The sequence below is a fragment of the Schistocerca serialis genome, chromosome 1 (assembly GCF_023864345.2).
Source record: "Schistocerca serialis cubense isolate TAMUIC-IGC-003099 chromosome 1, iqSchSeri2.2, whole genome shotgun sequence".
Lineage (NCBI taxonomy): Eukaryota > Metazoa > Arthropoda > Insecta > Orthoptera > Acrididae > Schistocerca > Schistocerca serialis.
The window spans coordinates 1273720352-1273743055 of record NC_064638.1 but is presented as its reverse complement, the minus strand read 5'-3'; the positions used below and the strand labels follow the sequence as shown (position 1 = coordinate 1273743055).

Below are 22704 nucleotides of genomic sequence, written 5' to 3'. Positions count from 1 at the left end.
ACATGGTGACTCCATAACAGATTTTTATTGACTAATATGCCAAAGACTCCCCCCCCCCCCCCCCCCCCCCCCCCATGAACCATGGACCTTGCCGTTGGTGGGGAGGCTTGCATGCCTCAATGATACAGATAGCCGTACTGTCGGTACAACCACAACGGAGGGTATCTGTTGAGAGGCCAGACAAACGTGTGGTTCCTGAAGAGGGGCAGCAGCCTTTTCAGTAGTTGCAGGGACAACAGTCTGGATGATTAAGTGATTTGGCCTTGTAACGCTAACCAAAACGGCCTTGCTGTTGTGGTACTGCGAACGGCTGAAAACAAGGGGAAACTACAGCCGTAATTTTTTCCAAGGGCATGCAGCTTTACTGTATGATTAAATGATGATGGCATCCTCTTGGGTAAAATATTCCGAAGGTAAAATACTCCCCAGTTCGGATCTCCGGGCGGGGACTACTCAAGAGGATGTCGTTATCAGGAGAAAGAAAACTGGCATTCTACGGATCGGAGCATGGAATGTCAGATCCCTTAATCAGGCAGGTAGCTTAGAAAATTTAAAAAGGGAAATGGATAGGTTAAAGTTAGATATAGTGGGAATTAGTGAAGTTTGGTGGCAGGAGGAACAAGACTTTTGGTCAGGTGAATACAGGGTTATAAATACAAAATCAAATAGGGTTAATGCAGAAGTAAGTTTAAAAATGAATTAAAAATAGGAGTGCGGGTAAGCTGCTACAAACAGCATAGTGAAAGCATTATTGTGGCCAAGCTAGACACGAAGCCCACGCCTACTACGGTAGTACAAGTTTATATGCCAACTAGCTCTGCAGATTACGAAGAAATTGATGAAATGTATGATGTGATAAAAGAAATTATTCAGATAGTGAAGGGAGACGAAAATTTAATAGTCATGGGTGACTTGAATTCGACAGTAGCAAAAGGAAGAGAGGGAAACGTAGTAGGAGAATATGGATTAGGGCTAAGAAATGAAAGAGGAAGCCGCCTGGTAGAATTTTAAACAGAGCATAACTGAATCATAGCTAGCACTTTGTTCAAGAATCATGAAAGAAGATTGTATACATGGAAGAATCCTGGAGATACTAGAAGGTTTCAGATAGATTGTATAATGGTAAGATAGAGATTTAGGAACAAGGTTTTAAACTGTAAGACATTTCCAGGGGCAAATGTGGACTCTGACCACAATCTATTGGTTATGAACTGTAGATTAAAACTGAAGAAACCGCAAAAAGGTGGGAATTTAAGGAGGTGGGACCCGGATAAACTGAAATAACCAGAGGTTGTACAGAGTTTCAGGGAGAGCACAAGGGAACAATTGACAGGAATGGGGGAAAGAAATACACTAGAAGAAGAATGGGTAGCTTTGGGGGATGAAATAGTGAAGGCAGCAGAGGATCAAGTAGGTAAAAAGACGAGGGCTAGTAGAAATCCTTGGGTAACAGAAGAGATACTGAATTTAATTGATGAAAGTAGAAAATACAAAAATGCAGTAAATGAAGCAGGCAAAAAGGAATACAAACATCTCAAAAATGAAATTGACAGGAAGTGCAAAATGGCTTAGCAGGAATGACTAGAGGACAAATGTAAGGATGTAGAGGCTTATATCACGAGGGGTAAGATAGATACTGCCTACAGGAAAATTAAAGAGACCTTTGGAGAAAAGAGAACCACTTGCATGAATATCAAGAGCTCAGATGGAAACCCAGTGCTAAGCAAAGAAGGGAAAGCAGAAAGGTGGAAGGAGTATATAGAGGGTCAATACAGGGCAATGTTCTTGAGGACAATATTATGGAAATGGAAGAGGATGAAGATGAAATGGGAGATATGATACTGCTCAAAGAGTTTGACAGAGCACTGAAAGACCTAAGTCAAAACAAGTTCCCGGGAGTAGACAACAATCCATTAGAACTACTGACAGCCTTGGGAGAGCCAGTCCTGACAAAACTCTACCATCTGGTGAGCAAGATGTATGAGACAAGCGAAATTCCCTCAGACTTCAAGAAGAATATAATAATCCCAATCCCAAAGAAAGCAGGTGTTGACAGATGTGAAAATTACTGAACTATCGGTTTAAGAAGTCACAGCTGAAAAAACTAACGCGAATTCTTTACAGGCGAATGGAAAAACTGGTAGAAGCTGACCTCAGGGAAGATCAGTTTGGATTCCTTAGAAATGTTGGAACACGTGAGGCAATACTGACCCTACGAGTTGTCTTAGAAGAAAGAGTCAGGAAAGGCAAACCTACGTTTCTAGCAATTGTAGACTTAGAGAAAGCTTTTGACAATGTTGACTGGAATACTCTTTCAAATTCTGAAGTTGGCAGGGGTAAAATGCAGGGAGCGAAAGGCTATTTACAACTTGTACGGAAAGCAGATGGCAGTTAACAAGAGTTGAAGGTCATGAAAGGGAAGCAGTCGTGGAGAAGGGAGTGAGACAGGATTGTAGCGATGTTACTCAATATGTACACTGAGGAAGCAGTAAAGGAAACCACTGAAAAATGTTGAGTGTGAATTAAAGTTCAGGGACAAGTAGTACACGCTATGAGGTTTTCCGATGACGACATAATTCTATCAGAGACAGCAAAGGACTTGGAAGAGCAGTTGAATGGAATGGACAATGTCTTCAAAGGAGGATATAAGATGGATATGAGGAAAAAGAAAGACAAGGATAATAGAATGTAGTAAAATTAAATCAGGTGATGCAGAGAGAATTAGATTAGGAAATGAGACATTTGGAGTAGTAGATGAGTTTTCTTATTTGGATAGCAAAGTAGCTGATGATGGCTGAAGTAGGGAGGATATGAAATGTAGACAGGCAATGGCAAGAAAAGTGTATCTGAAGAAGAGAAATTTGTTAACATCGAATGTAGATTTAAGTGTTGGGAAGGCTTTTCTGAAAGTATTTGTATTTGGTGTAGCCATCTATGGACCGAAACATGGACCATAAACATTTTAGACAAGAAGGGAGCAGAAGCTTTTGAAATGAGGTGTTACAGAAGAATGCTGAAGAGTAGGCAGGTAGATCACGTAACTAATGAGGAGGTACTAAGTAGGATTGGTAGACTTGGGGAGAAAAGAAATGTGTGACGCAAATTGACTACAAGGAGCGATCAGTTGGTAGGGCAGATTCTGAGGCCTCAAGGGATCACTAGTTGTTGTTGTTGTTGTGATCTTCAGTCCTGAGACGGGTTTTATGCAGCTCTCCATGCTACTCTATCCTGTGCAAGCTTCATCATCTCCGAGTAACTACTGCAACCTACATCCTTCTGAATCTGCATACAGTATTAGTTTCAGTCCATAGACGGCTACACTCCATACAAATACTTTCAGAAAAGCCTTCCCAACACTTAAATCTATATTCAATGTTATCAGATTTCTCTTCTTCAGATACACTTTTCTTGCCATTGCCCGTCTACATTTCATATCCTCCCTACTTCAGCCATCATCAGCTATTTTGCTATCCAAATAATAAAACTCATCTACTACTCCAAATGTCTCATTTCCTAATCTAATTCTTTCAGCATCACCTGATTTAATTTTGCTACATTCTATTATCTTTGTCTTTCTTTTGCTCATATCCATCTTATATCCTCCTTTGAAGACACTGTCCATTCCATTCCACTGCTCTTCCAAGTCCTTTGCTGTCTCTGATAGAATTATGTCATCAACGGAAAACCTCATAGTGTGTACTACTTCTCCCTGAACTTTAATTCCCACTCCAAATTTTTCATTGGTTTCCTTTACTGCTTGCTCAGTGTACATATTGAGTAACATTGCTGTCTCACTCCCTTCTCCACGACTGCTTCCCTTTCATGACCTTCTACTCATGTTAACTGCCATCTAATTTCTGTACAAGTTGTAAATAGCCTTTTGCTCCCTTTAAGTTACAAATGCTCTAAAAGTAAGTCTGAGCTTCCATAACCTATGTTCTAATATTGGCCACAGCGTCAGTAGTGGTTCGCATGGTCCTATGCTTCTCCCGAATCCAAACTGAGTTTCCCTGATGTTGGCTTCTACCAGTTTTTCTATTCTTCTGTAAAGAATTCATGTTAGTATTTTGCAGCCATGACTTTTTAAAGTAATAGTTCAGTAATGTTCACACCCGTCAGCACCTGCTTTCTTTGGAACTGGAATTATTATACTCACCCTGAACTCTGAGGACATTTCGTCCGTCTCGTACACCTTGCACACCACTTATAGACCATAAACAGAGTTCCAGCGCTTGAGGTATTCTAAATTTTTCTGAAATGAGAGTGTTGCTATTCAAGTTATACCTCCTAAAACATCAGTGTAGCTTCTCATTCGCAACCATGCAAAACACTACGATATGTTTAAAAATTGGGATTCATGATTTGCATAGATTGGCAAACTCAACAGAAATGAGGTCTTCATGGTACTCAACCATAAAGTGAAACCCTTGTGGCTTATTGTAGCCACAAGGGTTTCACTTTTAATAATATTTTGGCTACTATTGGCATTATTGGCTTGTAACAGAATTTTATTTATTTATTTATTTTTTTTTTTTTACCAAAGATCACTAGCCATAGTAATTAACTAATGTTTATCCTTCACCATTTTCCCAGAAATCCAGAATCAGATATCAGATACAGACTACACCAGTTTACAAAACAGGTGACCCATTGTAAGCGTCCAATTTTAGACCTATTTCAATAATTACAATTTTACCAAAACTTATGGAATCCTTACAAAACACCCAATACCAAGTTACTCAAAAGACGACAAATTCCTCAAGGACATGCAGCATAGTTTTCACAAAGGAAAGTCAGTGGTTACTATGCTCTATGTACCTCTGTATCGAGACAGATTTCCAGAACGAAGGTGTCCTGACAGGAAGACGTTCGAAGCAATTGATCGATGTCTTAGGGAGCACGGAACATTCCAGCCTATGACTTGCAACTGGGGAAGTCCTAGAACGACGTGGACACCTGCAATGGACGAGACAATTCTTCGTGCAGTTGACGATAACCCTAATGTCTGCGTCAGAGAAGTTGCTGCTGTACAAGGTAACGTTGACCATGTCACTATATGGAGAGTGCTACGGGAGAACCAGTTGTTTCCGTATCATGTACAGCGTGTGCAGGCACTATCAGCAGCTGATTGGCCTCCACGGGTACACTACTGCGAATGGTTCATCCAACAATGTGTCAATCCTCATTTCTGTGCAAATGTTCCCTTTATGGATGAGGCTTCATTCCAATGTGATCAAATTGTAAATTTTCACAATCAAAATGTGTGGGCTGACGAGAATCCGCACGCAATTGTGCAATCACGTCATCAACACAGATTTTCTGTGAACGTTTGGGCAGGCATTGTTGGTGATGTCTTGATTGGGCCCCATGTTCTTCCACCTACGCTCAATGGAGCATGTTACCATGATTTCATACGGGGTACTCTACCTGTGCTGCTAGAACATGTACCTTTACAACTATGACACAACATGTGGTTCATGCACGATGGAGCTCCTGCACATTTCAGTCGAAGTGTTCGTACGCTTCTCAACAACAGATTCGGTGATCGATGGATTGGTAGAGGCGGACCAATTCCATGGTCTCAATGCTCTCCTGACCTCAACCCTCTTGATTTTCATTTATGGGGACATTTGAAAGCTCTTGTCTACTCAACCCTGGTACCAAATGTAGGGACTCTTCGTGCTCGTATTGTGGATGGCTGTGATACAATACGCCATTCTCCAGGGCTGCATCAACGCATCAGGGATTCCATGCGATGGAGGCTGGATGCATGTATCCTCGCTAACATAGGACATTTTGAACATTACCTGTAACTAAGTGTTTCAAGTCACGCTGGTACGTTCTGTTGCTGTGTGTTTCCATTCCATGATTAATGTGATTTGAACAGAAGTAATAAAATGAGCTCTAACATGGAAAGTAAGCGTTTCCGGACACATGTCCACATAACATATTTTCTTTCTTTGTGTGTGAGGAATGTTTCCTGAAAGTTTGGCCGTACCTTTTTGTAACACCCTGTATACATTAGTGATCTGACAGATACGGTGAGCAGGAGTCTGTGACTGTTTGTTGATGATGATGATGCTGTAGTGTTTGAGAAAATGTAGTATTTTGAGGACCTCAAGGAGGATATAGGACGACTTCACAGAATTTCTATTTGGCATGTTGAGTGGCACCTTGCTTTAAATGTGGGAAAATGCTGAGGTGTGCTGCTATATTTCAGTTAAAGTAACTTTGTGATTGACAGATTGCTCTGACGGGGGTGGAGTGGGGTGCAGTGTTGCTGGTGGGTTACCAGACACACGACAGGGCTCTGCACACATCTAGAGAGCAGGAAACTCTAAGGGTACATAGCGCTCGAGTGAGATCTGTGATTGGCTGACGGATGGCCCCTATCACCATAGTCTTTGAAATGTTAGTCGCCAAGTTATTTTAATTGAGGTATAGATTTATTACTGGTAGATTAGAGAGACACACAAGAATTTTGGAAATGTTCTTTGAATCCGGATTTTTTGGGCATTAGATGTGTCAGCGAAGTTTGTTCTAAAACTTCTCAATTTTGATCAGAAGAACCATCGCATGAGCATCACTCAGGAGATCTTGAATGACGTCAGTGATGATCCTGATTTGCTCAAAAGGGTCATAACTTGTGGCGTAACATGGATTTATGATTATGACGTTGAAACCAAAGCCCAATTGTCCCAATGGAAGCATTGTGGAGAGCCAAGACCGAAAAAAGCACACCGCGCTCGATGAAATGTCAAAGTTTTGCTCACTGTTTTTTTTTTTTTTTTTTTTTTTAATTACCGTGGTGTAGTGCATCATGAACTATTGCCTTAAGGTTGTACAGTCAATAAGGAGTATTACATTGATGTTATGCACCATTTGCTAAAACCAATATGCAAAAATAGTCCTGTATTGTGGAAAAACAATTCATGGCTTTTGCATCATGATACTGCACCTGCTCATTCATCATTGCTCATGGGACTTTTTGGCCAAAAATCACACGACAATCATGCCTCAGCCACCATATTCACTGAATTTGGCTCCTGCCACTTTTCCCAGTTCCCAAAACTAAAGAGACCTATGAAAGGACAAAGATTTTCAACGACTGAGGAAATAAAAAAAAAACTGCATCACTGGAAGTACTCAAGGCTGTACCAAAAAGTGCTTATGAGAAGTACTTTGAGGATTGGAAGAAGTGTTTGCACAAGTGTATTGTATCTGAAGGGTATTATTTTGAAGGGGACAACAAAATAATTGATGAATAAATAATTTTTTTTCATAAAAATATAAAGTCACAGCTCACTTTTTGAACACACCTTGTACAGATGAACAACACTTTCCTAGAATTCTGTCGACCGTTCACCTTTCCTACTACAATCCTCATGTGGTCATTCCATTTCATATTGCTTTGCAATGTTACACCCAGATATTTAATCAATGTGACCGTTAAGCAGGACAGTGCTAATGCTGTATCAGAACATAATGGGTTTGTTTTTCTACATTTAGAGCTAGCTGCATTCGTCATCACATTCATCTTGTATCCTTCCGTACCTATAGCATTATCAGCAAACGACTGCAGGTTGCTGCCCACCTTGTCTGCTAAATCATTTATGTGTACAGAGAATAACAGGGGTCTTATCACACTTCATTTGGAGCACTCCTGATGATACGCTTGTCTTCGATGAACATTCACTGTCGAGGATAACACGCTGGGTTCTATACCTCAAGAAGTCCTTGAGCCACTCGCTTATCTATGAATCTATTCCATATCCTTGTACCTTCTTTAACAGCCTGCAATGGAGATCTAGAAATATGGAGTCTATCTGCTGCCCTTCATCCACAGTTTGCAGTATATCACATGAGCAAAGGGCAAGCTGAGTTTTTCTTTCTAAAACCAAGCTAATTCATGGACATATGTTTCTCGGTCTCAAGAAAATTTATTATATTCAAACTGAGAACATGTCCAGGGATTCTGCAGCAAACTGATGTTTGGGATACTAGTCTGTAATTCCGAGAGTCCGTTCTTTTGACCTTCTTGTAAAAAGGAGTCACCTGTGCTTTTTTCCAATTGCTTGGGACTTTGTGCTGGGTGGGCGATTTGTGATAAATGCAAGCTAAGGGAGGGGTCAGTGCCGTAGAATACTCTTTGAGAAACCAAATTGGGATTCCATCCAGACGTGGTGACTTATTTGTTTTCAACTCCTTCAGTTATTTCTCTACACGAGGGATGCTTATTACAGCGTCATTCATACGGGAGCCTGTTTGATGATCAAATGATGGTATATTTGTATGATTCTCCTGCATGAATGACTTCTTGAACATGAAATTTAAAACTTCGGCTTTAATTTTGCTATGTTCAACTACCACACCAGACTGGTCAGCAAATGACTGGATGCAAGCCTTAGACCCTCTTTGCGATTTTACATAGGACCAGAATTTTCTCGGGCTCTCTGCCAGATATTTTGCTAAGGTACGACAGTGGTAGTAGTTGTACGCTTCGTGCATAGATCTTTTCACAGATGCATGTATCTCTGCTATCTTTGCTTGTCATCTACGAGTTCTCTTTTGAACTGAGAGTGCAACAGCCTCTGCTTCCTCAGCAGTGTCCGAATCTTGTTATTACAGTAAGGTGGGTCTTTTCCATCCTTAATCCACTTATTGGCCACATAATTGTCATAATTTACAGACTCCTTAAACTTACCAGTGATATAACATAACAAACAGACAGCAAAGTTAAATGTGAAAAGAAACTGAAAAAGTTTGTCATTGACAACTCCTTCTATTCGATAGAATATTTTCCATTTTTAATGTAGAAAAGTTGGTGGCTGGGAAGCGTATTACAAAGAGGGTAGATAATGAATTAGTGCCTATTAGTACCCTGTCCCTTACATTCGATAGGGCAGAGCTCACATTTAATCCAGAGGTAGGTTCTGATGTCACCAATGTGAGGCACTAATATTCTAAATAATGAACCTGATGCACTGATCTCACATGCCATGTGGAAATGCAACCAAATGTGTAAACTGTAGCAGAGAATTGAAGGGATTGGCAGAAGAAAGTGCTAATCTAGAAGTTTGAATTTTGAGACACTACAAGTTTCAAGTTTGATTAAATCCAAAAAAGGGACATAAATACAGTAAGACTAAGGGGTTTATATAGACTTTGCTTTCTAGTGGTACATAGATACATATTTGTTTCCAGAATGTGGTGCATTCCAAAACACAGCAGATTGTGATGAGACTTTTTCTTACTGAAGTGACAGTTAGCACTTTCTTCTGTTGACCCCTCCAGTTGCACACCTCCTTCCCCCATTGCATTAATTGTACAGGGAACCGTGTGGTGTCATCCTGTGAGTGCCCCATGTGCCTCGATGGGCAGGCCTTGTGGGACATTTGAGTGAGGGGAAAATATTTGCCATACAAAAGCTTGCTGTATCACCATCTAACAGTTAAAGCACTGAAACGGCTACACTGTGAGCAAACAAGTATATAGCCACATGGACCTGCAACCTTTAGTTCCGTGCCACAATTGTGAAACACCTGAGCATTAAAATAGCATCCTTGTCTACTAGTATGTAACAACCATTTGTTCACCTCTCAATATCATAAAGTTTTGTCATCTTTTATTACGGGGGTTGGTCACACCTACTAAACTGTATACCTCGCTAGAACCTTGAGTACTTATCGTAGCATCTAACTACGAACTTGCAGAGATTATTACAAATTACTCTTAAAAACTGCTTTTACTTAAATTTAACTCTTCTGTTATTAAAGTTAACCACGTGTAAACCTGTTTTATTATTGTTGAGGCAAATGTGATTGTTCTAGGGCATTTAGTGGAATTTTAGTGTGCTAGTTCTCTGTAGAAACAATATTTAACTCTACACTTTACTCTTACCTTGTCTATCAATTTGATAATTTTGTTTTTGTCTTCAAAACACAGTATTTACAACTTGATCAGTGTAAATAATACTGTCTACAAAAAAAGTTTCCCAGACCCAGAGGGCCAAGTTTTGAAAATAGTTCTCTAAGTTCTCTACTCTTTAATTGATCTTAAAATAGCCAATGAAATTGTTTTCAAATGAATGCAACCATAATTTTAAGTATCAGAATAAAACTCACAGGACATTTAGTGACAGTCTTTTTTAACAATCAAATTTATAAAACTTTTGATTAAAATTGAACTTCTCTGTTATTATCTAGTTGAATTTGCTTGTGTTGTGAGAAACTAAGCAAGTTAAATTAATCAAGTACACTTGCAGTGCAGCCCATCAAGTTTGTACTTCAGCATTTTCTTATGAAAATTTACCAAACCAATTTTAATGTTAACTGCAATCTCTTTCATAGTTGGCAAATAGTATTTTACTAGGATTTAAGCAAAAATGATTGTAAGGTACTTGTAAACTAATGCAACATCATTGTTGTTATGTTGTGCCCCCCCCCCCCCCCAAAAAAAAAAAAAAAAAAAAAAAAAAAAAAAAAAAAAAAATCATCATACTTTCCTTTTCAGATGTCTGTCTGTCCTGTAACAATACTTGTTATAAAATAAGATGTCAAGAGCTTGCCTTTTCAGTTGCAGTGCATTTAAGACTTTCATGCAAGTTTGCTTTTGCAGCATCTTCACATCTCTTATTATGCAAGTAGTCAAAACATGCACTGTATTCTACCTATTGGAACCACTCGTGGTGTAATTAAGGTGCAATTCTTGCAGCACCAACTTTTGCCGAAAAATATCTTGCATTCACTGCTACAATTTGTATAAAATGGCTTGCCACTGCAAAACATATTAATTGTCATATTCTTCCATAAATTGTGCCACCTTAGGCACAAATATTGAAATCTTGTAGAGTGCACTATTATGTGCAGTTTACTTAATCCATGTCCTGTTAGACACTGTCCACTGCATTCTGCCAGCTGGACTCTTTGCCCAAAGAAAATTTTGTACCAAAAAATGGAAAATAAAACCCGCTGGAAAACCCTATAAGGGCATTATCCACTGGGATCAGTCTACTGTATGTTTCTCCCAAAGAGAGAGGCCGAAGAACGTAAATGACGAGGGGAGAAAGCTTCCTCAGGAAAAGAACAAAAATTGACAATTATAATAGTTGCAAATAATCATTTCTATGTAAATAAGGTGCTAAATTCCACATTACAAAATACTTATGTAGCAATTTAATGATGTCTCTCCACAACATCAAAAACATTGAAATTATCATTAATAAGTTATCAGTTGCACTAAAAAGACATTACAAAAATATATAAAGTAATACTGTTCCGTTACAAATCTTCACAACATACTATACAACCTGTATCCACATGGGGGAAGTATTTAGTGACTCACACGGGACAACAGAAATTTAAGGGGCAATACATCAAAAGAAATTTTCTGTTTATCTCTGGCCATCAAAAGTGCAGATCCTTCTCTGGCAAATGCGAAGATCCTCCTCAGTAGCAGTACTGTGCAAAAACATTGTGCTCAGTCAACCTCCGCGTCACCAGCATGAATCACCCAAAGATGATCTACCTTTTACAGCAACACTGCCTTCCTACAGGAGTTCATAGACCAATCCATTTGAGAGAATGCTTCTTAACAAAAGCTATTAATAGTGAAAATGAACTATCACACTGGAAAGGAATCTTCATTGTAATGAAACATCTGACTGGTGTTCACTGCATCTGAGAGAACTTTAGTGTGGATATTTACCTGCACAACATTGTCAACTAATCCAGCTGAATGTGCCTGAAGGTTTAAATTTATGAAAACCATTCCTCCAATTTTTCCAAACTCCTCAGTGTGTCCCCTGCAGGACTGTCACACATGGGAGGGAATAGCTGAACAACAAACCAGGAGTCAAGTCGATAATGAAACATTCACTCAATGCCGTCGTGTGCATGGTGTTGAAGGGCACAGTTTCAAACCTGGTTAACATTTCTAGAAATGGTTTAACTCTGTCGGTTTACTTACTGTTTGTTTTAAAGACAACATCCTGTACTCAGTGATTCTACCAGTAAGAAAACATGGTTAAGAAATCAGTGGAGGTGTTTTGCTACATAATAATTGTTTGGAGCACACAGTGTGACACCATTGTCTGTGTTACAACAGAAGACTGTGGGCCCATGTAATGTCTGTAACTTTCGAGGTTTCATTATCCAGCAATCTAATGTCTTTATGGATGCAACTTGACTGTTATCTGTCAGTGACAAAACTGATAACTACTTTACATAAATATCAATGAGAACAAACATAGTTTTGTGTTAAATATGACATTGTTCTGCTATGAGGTGTTGAGAAAATATATTCACTTTTTACCCTGTTGTCCGTGAATTACTACAGGGAAACCTCAAGGCTTTTGTATTTTACAGTGTGAAAGATGGTCAGGTACAGCAATCTCAAGGCTCAATATGAAATAGAAAAGACAATTGGTTGTGGAGGATTTGCAAAGGTTAAACTTGCAACACACTTGCTAACCAGGGAGAAAGTGGCTATCAAGATAATGAACAAGTCAGGACTTGGGGTAAGTGTTTTTAACTTACTTCATGCAAATTTAAAATATAAAATCCAACTGCCTACCATTTAGAATTGTTAGACAGAAGTTTAAAACATTAGACAGATATTTTTTAAAAAATGTTATTAATATTTGTGCAAAGGGAGTGTTGCAGACTTTTAAGAGTGACTCTCCTCATTTTCTTCTACACCTTGCTAAATAGTTTTTTTTTGAAAAGAGAAGAGTGGACGAAGTGGTGGTGCCTATGCTATCCCATGTTAAACGACGAAATTTGAGAAACCTTTATGGGAAAGCTTTCATTTCTCTTAATTTTTGAAAACTTGTCGACTTACACGGTGGTTCAGTCTTGAAGTTAGGAAGGAGAGATATTTTGTTATCTTTTACAGTTTTCCTCGTATCATTTTTTGTTACCAACCCTATTTTTTGAAAAAATGCTATATTTAAGTAAATCAAACAATGGAAAATCCAGGATGGAATGTAACAATATTATGAGAAGGAAAGTTGCTATCTACTAACCACCAGCGAAACCTCCACTTCAACAGCTGCCTCCCGTTCCATACCAAGAAGTCCGTTCCACACCAAGAAGTCCGTTCCATACAGCCTACCCAACCATGGTCGTTGCATCTGCAGTGACGAGCAGTCCCTCTCAAAATATACCTCACTGAAGCCTTCACTGACCATAATTGTCCTCCCAGCCTTGTACAAAAACAGCCGGCTGGTGTGGCTGAGCGGTTCTAGGCACTTCAGTCTGGAACCATGCGGCCGTTACGGTCGCAGAGTCAAATCCTGCCTCGGGCATGGATGTGTGTGATGTCCTTAGGTTAGTTGGGTTTAAGTAGATCTAAGTTCTAGGAGACTGATGACGTCAGATGTTAAGCCCCATAGTGCTCAGAGCCATTTGAACCATTTGTACAAAAACAAATCTCCCATGCCTTATCCTTCCAGTCTCCCAACGCCTCCCAAAGTCTCACTGCCCAGCCGCAGAGGAACATTCCCCTTGTAAGTCAGTACCACCCAGGAGTGGAGCAACTGAATTACATTCTGTGCCAGGGTTTTGATTACCTCTCACTGTGCCCTGAAATGAGAAATGTGCTGCCCACTATCCTTCCCACCCCTCCCACAGTGGCATTCTGCTGTCCACCGAACCTACACAATATACTTGTCCATCCTTACACAACCCCCGCTCCCAATCCCTTACCTCATGGCTCATACCCTTGTAATAGACCTAGATGCAAGACCTGTCCCTTACATCCTCCCACCACCACCACCACCACCACCACCACCACCACCACCTACTCCAGTCTGCTCACTAACCTCACCTATCCCATCAAAGGTAGGGCTACCTGTGACATCGGTCATGTGGTCTACGAACTAATCTGCAACCACTGTGCTGCATTCTGTGTAGGCATGACACCCAACAAGCTGTCTGTCCACATGAGTGGCCACTAAAAAACTGTGGCCAAGAAACAAGTGGACCACCCTGTTGCTGAACACACTGCCAAACATGATATCCTTCATTTCAATGACTGCTTCACTTACTGTGCTACCAACACCAGCTTCTCTGAATTGCACAGGTGGGAACTTTGCCTACAGTACATCCTACATTTCCTTAACCCTCCTGGCCTCAACCTTCGTTAGTCACTGTCCTTACCCGTCCGGCCCCTCCCTTATTTCCAGTGCAGCACTACGCAGCTGTCATTCCACCACCACACCCGGTCTTTTTATTTTTCTCCTTTTCCACTACCTACCCCCCTCCCCCCTGCCCTGTGTCTAACCTGCAGTCCTTCACTGTCTGCAACACCTCACCATACTATCTCTCCCCCTCCCCACCCCAGCCTCCCCCTCACCACCACACAGTCGCCACTCCCATCATGATCTGGTGCTGCTGTTCGCAGTGTGGTTTCAGTTGCCTGAGACTGCAGTTGTGTGTGTGTGTGTGTGTGTGTGTGTGTGTGTGTGTGTTTGTGTGTGTGTGTGTGTGTCTATTGTTGACAAAGGCCAATGGCCGAAAGCTTTAATTATGAGAGTATTTTTGTTGTGCCTATCTGTGACTCAGCATCTCCACTATATGGTGAGTAGCAACTTTCCGTCTCATAATATCATTATATTTAAGTAAGTTACATATACACTACCGAACACATTGTCAAATGGCTGTTTTACAATGTAATTTGATGACAAAGTTTCATCTGCCTGTCTTCAGTGGTTGTTGAGAAAATGTTCCTTAAATTCGAAAAAATCTAATTTATGGGAAATGACGTCCAAAGTTTCTCAATCCATTCCTGCAGTATAGGGTGGATTGTCAAGTTCTTCCTTTTTATTCTTCTTTTCTGTCCTATTGTTCCATCATATTTCATGTCACCTTCTCTTCTTTCCGCTCCTCTTATCCTCTCCGTGTCAGTGGGTGACAGGCATCTACTCTTTGGCATATGTGGGGAGTTAACGGCACAGGCATCAGCAGAGAGACTTCTGTGTTGTCAGGGGGCTACAACCAACAGGGTACATGGCGGCCCCAACACAATGGACTGGCTACTGTGGGGCTCACCCTAGTGCTTGTAGGGTGGAGGTTTTATTGTGTTGTGGAGTGGCTGGCTTCTCCTTTTTATTCTCATGGTCAGCCAGCCATGGTCGTTTGCTATTTTACTCTCTTCATCCCGTTTCTTGAGTTTCTGTGGTTTTCTTGTCCCCCTTCTGTCCATTTACATGTTTCTTGCCCTTCATCGTTGTTGTGATTTTTCCTTTCATTCCGTTTTGTGTTTTCATTCTCGTTTGTTTTATTCTCACACATGTGGCATTGTTTTATTTGGAACAAGGGACTGATGACCTCGTAGTTTGGTCCTTTCCCCCACTCTTAATCAAACCAACCAATCATAAGAGACTGCCAGCTCTATTCTGTGTGTATATCTGCATTGATACTTCTCAGTCTGCCTACAGCGCATGGCATAGGGTACCCTGTACCATTACTAGTCATTTCCTTTCCTGTTCCACTCGCAACTGCAACTACTGTCTATATGCTTCTGTATGAGCTCTAATTTCTTGTATCTTCGTGGTCCTCATATGCAATGTATGTGGTAGGCAACAGAATTGTCCTGCAATCCATTTCGAATGACAGATTTCTAAATTTTCTCAGTAGTGTTCGTTGGAAAGAATGTCACCTTCCCTCCAAGGATTCGCATCTGAGTTCCTGAAGCATCTCCATAACAACTGTGTGTTGTTTGAACCTACTAGTAACAAATGAAGCAGCCCGGCTCTGAATTTCCTGCCTTGAATCTGACCTGGTGCAGATTCCAAACACTTGAGCAGTACTCAAGAAAAGGTCGCACTAGCACCCTATATACAGTATCCTTTATAGATGAACCCCACTTCAATAAACCGAAGGCGACCATTTCATATCGCTTTGCACTACTATCACTGTATCCAAACATTACAGTTTTGTTTCTCCTACTCATGCGCCTTAACTTACATTTTTCTCTCCAGTACTGTTGTTGCTGAGCAGCATCTCCAGGGAGCCATCCACAATGTGCAGGCATGGGCTCTAGCCCACGGCTTCCAGCTTTCAGCCGCAAAGTCATGTGTCATGCACTTCTGTCAGCGCTGTACCGTTCATCCGGAACCCGCACTTTACCTTAATGATGATCTATTAACTGTAATGGAGACATAGGAATTCCTAGGACTAGTTTTCGATGCTCGATTGACTTGGCTCCCTCATCTTCATCAGCTTAAGCAGAAGTGCTGCCAGCACCTCAATACCCTCCATTACCTAAGCAACACGAATTGGGGTGCATATCACTGTACGCTGCTGCAGCTCTACAGAGCCCTCGTCCAATCCTGAATTGACTATCGGAGTGTGGTTTATGGTTCAGCAGCGCCTTCAGCATTGCATTTACTCGACCCTGTGCACCACTGTGGGGTTCGATTAGTGACAGAAGATTTTAGGACAAGTCCGGTGACCAGTGTACTGGTGGAGGCTTGTGTCCCTCCACTGCAGGTCAGATGTGCGAAACTGCTTGCCAGTTACGCAGCACACATGCATAGTTCCCCGGAGCATCCAAATTACTATCTCCTTTTCCTGCCCACGGCAGTCCATCTCATGCATTGGCGGCCCAGATCGGGGCTAACGATTGCAGTTCGCGTGCGGTCCCTTCTCTCCGAACTGGAGTCGTTCCCTTTACCACCTCTACTCGTCGTCCGTTCACATACGCCTCCACGGTGTACGCCTCAGCCGCAGCTTCGTGTGGACCTTTTGCGTGGCCCTAAGGACTCCGTTAACCTCGCTGCTCTCCAGTGTCACTTCCTCTCGATTCTTGACGTGTTTCCAGGCTCTGAAGTGGTTTACACCGACGGCTCAATGGCTGATAGTTACGAAGGCTCCGTGTATGTTCATGGAGGACATGTTGAGCAGCACTCCTTGCTAGTTGGCTGCAGTGTTTTCACTGCAGAGCTGGTGGCCATATCTCGTGCTCTTGAGTACACCCGCTCATGCCCTGGCGAGTCATTTCTCCCGTGTATTGACTCACTGAGCAGCCTACAAGCTATCGACCAGTGCTACCCTCGCCACCCTCTGGTAGCATCCATTTAGGAGTCCATCTATGCCCTGGAACAGTCCTGCCATTCCGTGGCATTTGTGTGTACCCCAGGACACGTCGGAATCCCTGGCAACGAACTTGCTAATAGGCTGGCCAAACAGGCGATGCGGAAACTGCTTCTGGAGATAGGCATCTCCAAAGCTGACCTGTGTTCTGTCTTACACCGCAGGGTTTTCCGGCTTTGGGAGGTGGAATGGCATAACAGCACGCACAACAAACTGCGTGTCATTAAGGAGACTATGAATGTGTGGAAGTCTTCCATGCAGGCCTCTGGCAGTGAATCAGTTGTCCTCTGCCGCCTCCGCACTGGCCATATGTGGCTAATGCATGATTACCTACTCCGTCGCGAGGACCCACCTCAGTGTCGCTGTGGATCCCAAATGACAGTCGTCCACCTCTTGCTGAACTGCCCACTTTCAGCAGCTCTGCGGCAGACTTTTACCTTTCCCAGCACCCTGCCTTTGGTGTTGGGCGACAATTCCTCCACAGCAGCTTTAGTTTTACATTTTATCCATGAGAGTGTGTTTTATACTAGGTTTTAGCGAATGTCCTTTGTCCCTCTGTGTCCTCCATCCCAGTACTTTTAGGGTGGAGGTTTTAATGTGTTGCAGAATGACTGGCTTTACCTTTTTCTTCTCATGGTTGGCCAGCCACTGTAATCTGCTTTCATATTTTACTCTCTTCTGTTTATAGCATCTCTCTGTTGTTTTCTTGTCCTCTTTTGTTCCTTTTAGTGTTCATTGTCTTCCCTTTGTTCTTGTGGCTTTTCATTTCATTCTGTTTTGTGTTATAGGTTTTGTTAGTTTTATTCGCGCACTTGTGGCATTATTTTAGTAGTAACAAGGGACTGATGACCTCGTAGTTTGGTTCCTTCTCCTGCCTTTAAACCAACCAACCAACCAACTAATTAATTTCTGGTACTTCTTACAAAGTGAATCAAGAGCCCTCTCCAGCTTGAGCAGAAATGCTCTGAAGTCAGAGTTAGGGGACCTATAAACAACAACAATTAGAAGTTTAGTTTCATTAAATTCAACTGCCCCTGCACAGCATTCAAATAGCTGTTCAGTGCAGTGCTGTGATAGGTCTATGGGCTCAAAAGGAATACTGTTTTTTTATGTACATAGCTGCTCAACCACATCTAGGCGTGAACAATACTTGGTGCATGCTGAGACTGATAGCGACACTTTGATTGCAGCGAAAGCATTGTGGTTCACCTCCCTCCCCCGCAGCCCCCCCCCCTCCTCCTGAAGACATTGAAGACAAATTTGGTAGAGTCAAGTCTCTGGGAAAAATGTTAATTGATTCGTTATTAACTAAAACTTCCTCTGCTGTCCAATCTGCAGCTCTTCAAGCATGTGATTGTCTACGTGAGACACCTCTGACCATTTCCCCACTCAAAATTTGAATATGTTTTAAGAAATCATCTTCCACAAAGACCTTATGCTCCAAACAGATGTGGAGCTCTGGACTACATATTATCAGACATTTACAAAAAGGGCCCACGGGTAGTAATACAGATAAAGGCACCTTTGTCTTAGCGTTTGAAGGTCATGGTGTACCGATGTGATGAGAAACCGTATGTGCCACCACTTGTGAGTTGCTTCAGACATTTACGCTTTGGGCATATGTCATCACACTGCGTGGTGGACCCAAGCTGCGGCAACTATGGACAATCACTCAACGAAGGTAGTCCATGTGAACATACACCGTTGTGAGTAACTGTGCAGATCACCATTCTCCAAGTTAGCAGTTTGCTGAGTTTCAAGAAAGAACAGAACATCCAGGAATACAGATCCATTGACCATCTCTCATATGCCGGTGGAAGAAATATGACCACGTACATCCTGTAGACATGATGATCAGTTATGGTGTATTGATGAGATTCACGGAAGACATCTTAGTCGCGATCACCCACACTGGAGCTGCTGTTCTCCTTTCTACAGGTGCCCATGTCCCCCCCCCTCCCCCCCCCCCCCCCATTCCTCTGTTGGTCAGTGCTGTGGTGGCCAAAAGACATTGCAATAGAAGTTCTGGATCGCTGATGAGCCCTGCAGTGATTCACACAACATTCTTTGCAGAACAACCTTGTCACTTTTAGCGACTTCATGCTACAGCTTGCTGTATAATCTAATGCAGTAAGAATGAATGCTGGGAGTTCTATGTATCCGCCCTGAGGATGTATGCGTCTCCATCTTAGCCTTAGGCCAAGCTCCATGGTCTTACAGGCCACCAATGATCTACAGTTGTTCCCGGTCTTGTCCTACAGGGTAGTCTTGGTACCAATTCATCAGTTCTTGCAGAACACCTTGTGACCCATTTTGTGACAGCATCGGCATCCTCTTCCTATCTGACTACTTTTCTACCACAGGAGTGACAAGCTGAGGACATCCCCACGTATCCTATAATGAACTCTTCGCTGACTGGGAACTGCTTCAGGCTCTTGCCTCGTCCCGTGACACAGCCCCAGAATCTGATACAATTCACAATCAGATGATCCAATACCTGAATGTTCCTGAAAGGCAACATCTCTTCAGGGTGCCTCTCTCCAGGATACCTTCCCCTTGCAATGGCAAGCTAATGTAGTTGTCCCAGTCCTTAAGCCAAGCAAGAACCCAACCTCTCTTGACATTTACCAGCCAATTAGCCAGACGAATGTACCCAGTAAGCTGCTTGAAAGCATGGTTGCCTGCAGATTACACTGATTTCTCAAATTTCGGGGGCCTTTTGTCCCTCTATCAGTGTGGTTTCCGGGAGGGATGATCCACAGCTGACCATCTGCTCAGGTTGAAAGCAGCAATCTGAAATGCTTTTACTAAACACCAACACTTTATCACAGACTTTTCTGACCTGCATAAGGCATATGATACTGTTTGGCGTCATTATATTTTATGTACCCTCCATGCCTGGGGCCTCCTACCAATTTTTGTTTTTCAGTTTTTATCCCGCCAGTTGTTCCTGTTAGTCAGCACTTCACTGAGCCCCCCTTGTGGGTACAAGTGTCCCTAGGGCTCTGTGTTGAGTCTCTTCCTTACCACCAACGGGCTAATGACCTCCGGTGGGCCACTGATCAGCATTTGGTACAGCTCCCACTCGGTAACACCTGCTGAATGCCAGCTCCAATGTGCCTTATAGTGGGCCTCTTTATGGGCTCTTTCCTGTGGTTTCCACTTCTCTTCTACAAAAATGTGGGTCATGCATTTCTGTTGTCATACCACGGTCCATCCTGACCCCAAACTCTACTTAGGTACCCACCACTTCGACATTGTAGCACTGTACCATTTCGTGCTCTGCCCCATATTCATTACCTGAAGACAAGCTGTATGTGGAAGATTACTGCTCTCATCTTTCTTGCACACACATCTTAGGGTGCAGATCATCTTGAAGAAGCGGGGTGGTTGGGGATGGGGTGTCTCCCAGTGCATTCTAGGTGTGTGGGTTCCCAGATCTTACCTCCTTGACCAGACTGTTCTTTTATCTGTTTTAAAAGCTTTTAGATTCAATTTACCTCCTAGCTGCTGCACCCTATTTTCTCTTGAATAGTGGGTGCTTTTGAATGTAACGTATCAATCAGGAGGATTGTAGGTGGGACATTACCTGTCTCATGCAGAGCCCTGGGGACACCCATTTGTTGACTACCTTATTTCCATCATTCTGCTTTTATTATTGATGATACAAAAGATGTCCATTATGTTTTAACCTTCTCGCATTTACTGTTACGAATCTTCTGACTAGACTTTCTGGGTGTACCACTGTTTTTGGATCGAGGGACTTGAGGACCTTGTTGTTGGCTCTATAATTTAAGAAGTCTTTGAGCCACTCTCTTATCTGTGGACCTATTCCATATGCTCATATCCTCTTTAACAGCTACCAGTATGGCACCATGTCAAACACTTTCCGAAAATACAGGAATATGGAATCTATCTGTTGCCCTTCATCAGTAGTTCCCAGTGTATCGTGTGAGAAAAGGGCAAGCTGAGTTTTACACGAGTGATGCTTTTAATACTATACTGATTCATGGACACAAGTTTCTCGGTCTCAAGAAAATTTGTTATATTTCAAATGAGAATGTGTTCAAGGACTCTGCAGCAAAGTGATGTTAGGGATATTAGTCTGTAATTTTGCAAGCCTGTTCTTTTGCCTTTCTTATACACAGGAGTCACCTGCACTTTTTTCCAGTCGCTTGGAACTTTGTGCTGGGCGACAGATTCATGATAAATGCAAGCTAAATAAGGGGCCAATGCTGTAGAATACTCTCTGAAAAATCGAACTGAGTCCCTCCGGACATGGTGACATTTGTTTTCAACTCCTTCAGTTCTTTCTCTTCACCAGGGATGCTTATTACTGTGCCGTCCACATGGCAGTCTGTCTGATTGTCAAAAGATTGCATATTTGTACAATTCTCTTCCGTGAACAATTTCTTGAACGTGAAATTTAAAACTTCAGCTTTTGTTTCGAAGGTATGATGGTTGTAGTAGTTGCATGATTTGCTCATAGATTTTTTCAGACGTACAGATCTCTACTAACATTTGCTTGTCATTTGCAAGTTCTCTTTTTAACCAAGAGTGCAACAGCCTCTGCTTCCCCAGCAGTTTCCGAATCTTGTTATTAAACTATGGTGGGTCTTTTCTGTTGTTAATCCGCCTACTATGCACATTCTGTAGACCTCGATTTACAATATCCTTAAACATTGCCCGTAATTCCTCTATGTCCATGTAGCCGGAACTAAGTGATGTCAATTCACTGTCTAAGTGAGATTCTAACAACTGCTTATCTGCACTTTCTAGTGGGAATCCTGTACTAACTGTCTTTTGTCTTATTTGTTAACTTCCAAAACCATAGTTGCTATAATGACATCATGATGTCAATAAGGTCCATCCCGTTTATAGCTACAAGGTCTAAGACATTTCCATTGTCTGTGGCCTGCTGCACTAGCTGCTCAACACAGTGTTCTTAAACAATCACATTTGGCTGTACACTGTTCCAGGAGCTAGCAATCATGTCACAAGCCTGCTTCACATTGAAACTATAGGGATTGCTCACCTTCTTTCAATGTTTCGATCATGTGTTGAACTAAATGCAAATGGTGTTTTGTCTTAAAGTTCTTAATTATCCCTGTATTTAGTGGCTGAAGAATCAAAGTACAGCTCGGGGGGAAGAAGCATAATTCAATGTTCTTCAATGCTGGTATGTTGTTATGCACACTACAATTATCCACCTACAGTGCAGTTTTCTTATTCTTCAGATACATCTCTTTATCAATCAAAAACAGCCACTCACTAAAAATAGTACGTGTCATCCATGCTTTTCGATTTGCCTTGTAATTGACTGCAATAAAAGAAATCATATTTACAATACGACTGTAGCAAAACATTAGAGCTGAAGCTATACTATACTGTATTAACTTATAAATTAAATGAAGATAAAATAAAATGTATGTACCCTCTTACCTGGTAAGCACTGTGGGTTTGCTGATCGCCGGATCACCAGTGGTGTCAATTTATGTGTTGCTGACGTGTTGCTGCAGACAGGAATAGTTAGGCTTCCCTCCTTTACACTTTTCTCCTCCAAAGGCCATCTTCTTTTCTGGCATCAGTTGATAAAACAATCCCATCT

The 22704-nt window shown here is 41.8% G+C and overlaps 1 protein-coding gene across 2 annotated transcripts in view; it reads left to right on the top strand.

The window, feature by feature from the left end:
* The window catches only part of LOC126419526 (maternal embryonic leucine zipper kinase-like), a 426839-nt gene that overhangs the window by 12793 nt on the left and 391342 nt on the right, over positions 1-22704 (top strand). The window contains exon 2 of one of the 2 annotated variants that reach the window (XM_050086719.1): positions 12366-12517. The exons of the other annotated variant lie outside the window; for it this stretch is intronic. Within the exon in view, the coding sequence (XP_049942676.1) occupies positions 12374-12517 (144 nt within the window). The 5' untranslated portion in view covers positions 12366-12373. The remainder of the gene's footprint in view (positions 1-12365; positions 12518-22704) is intronic. 2 annotated transcript variants of the gene reach the window in all.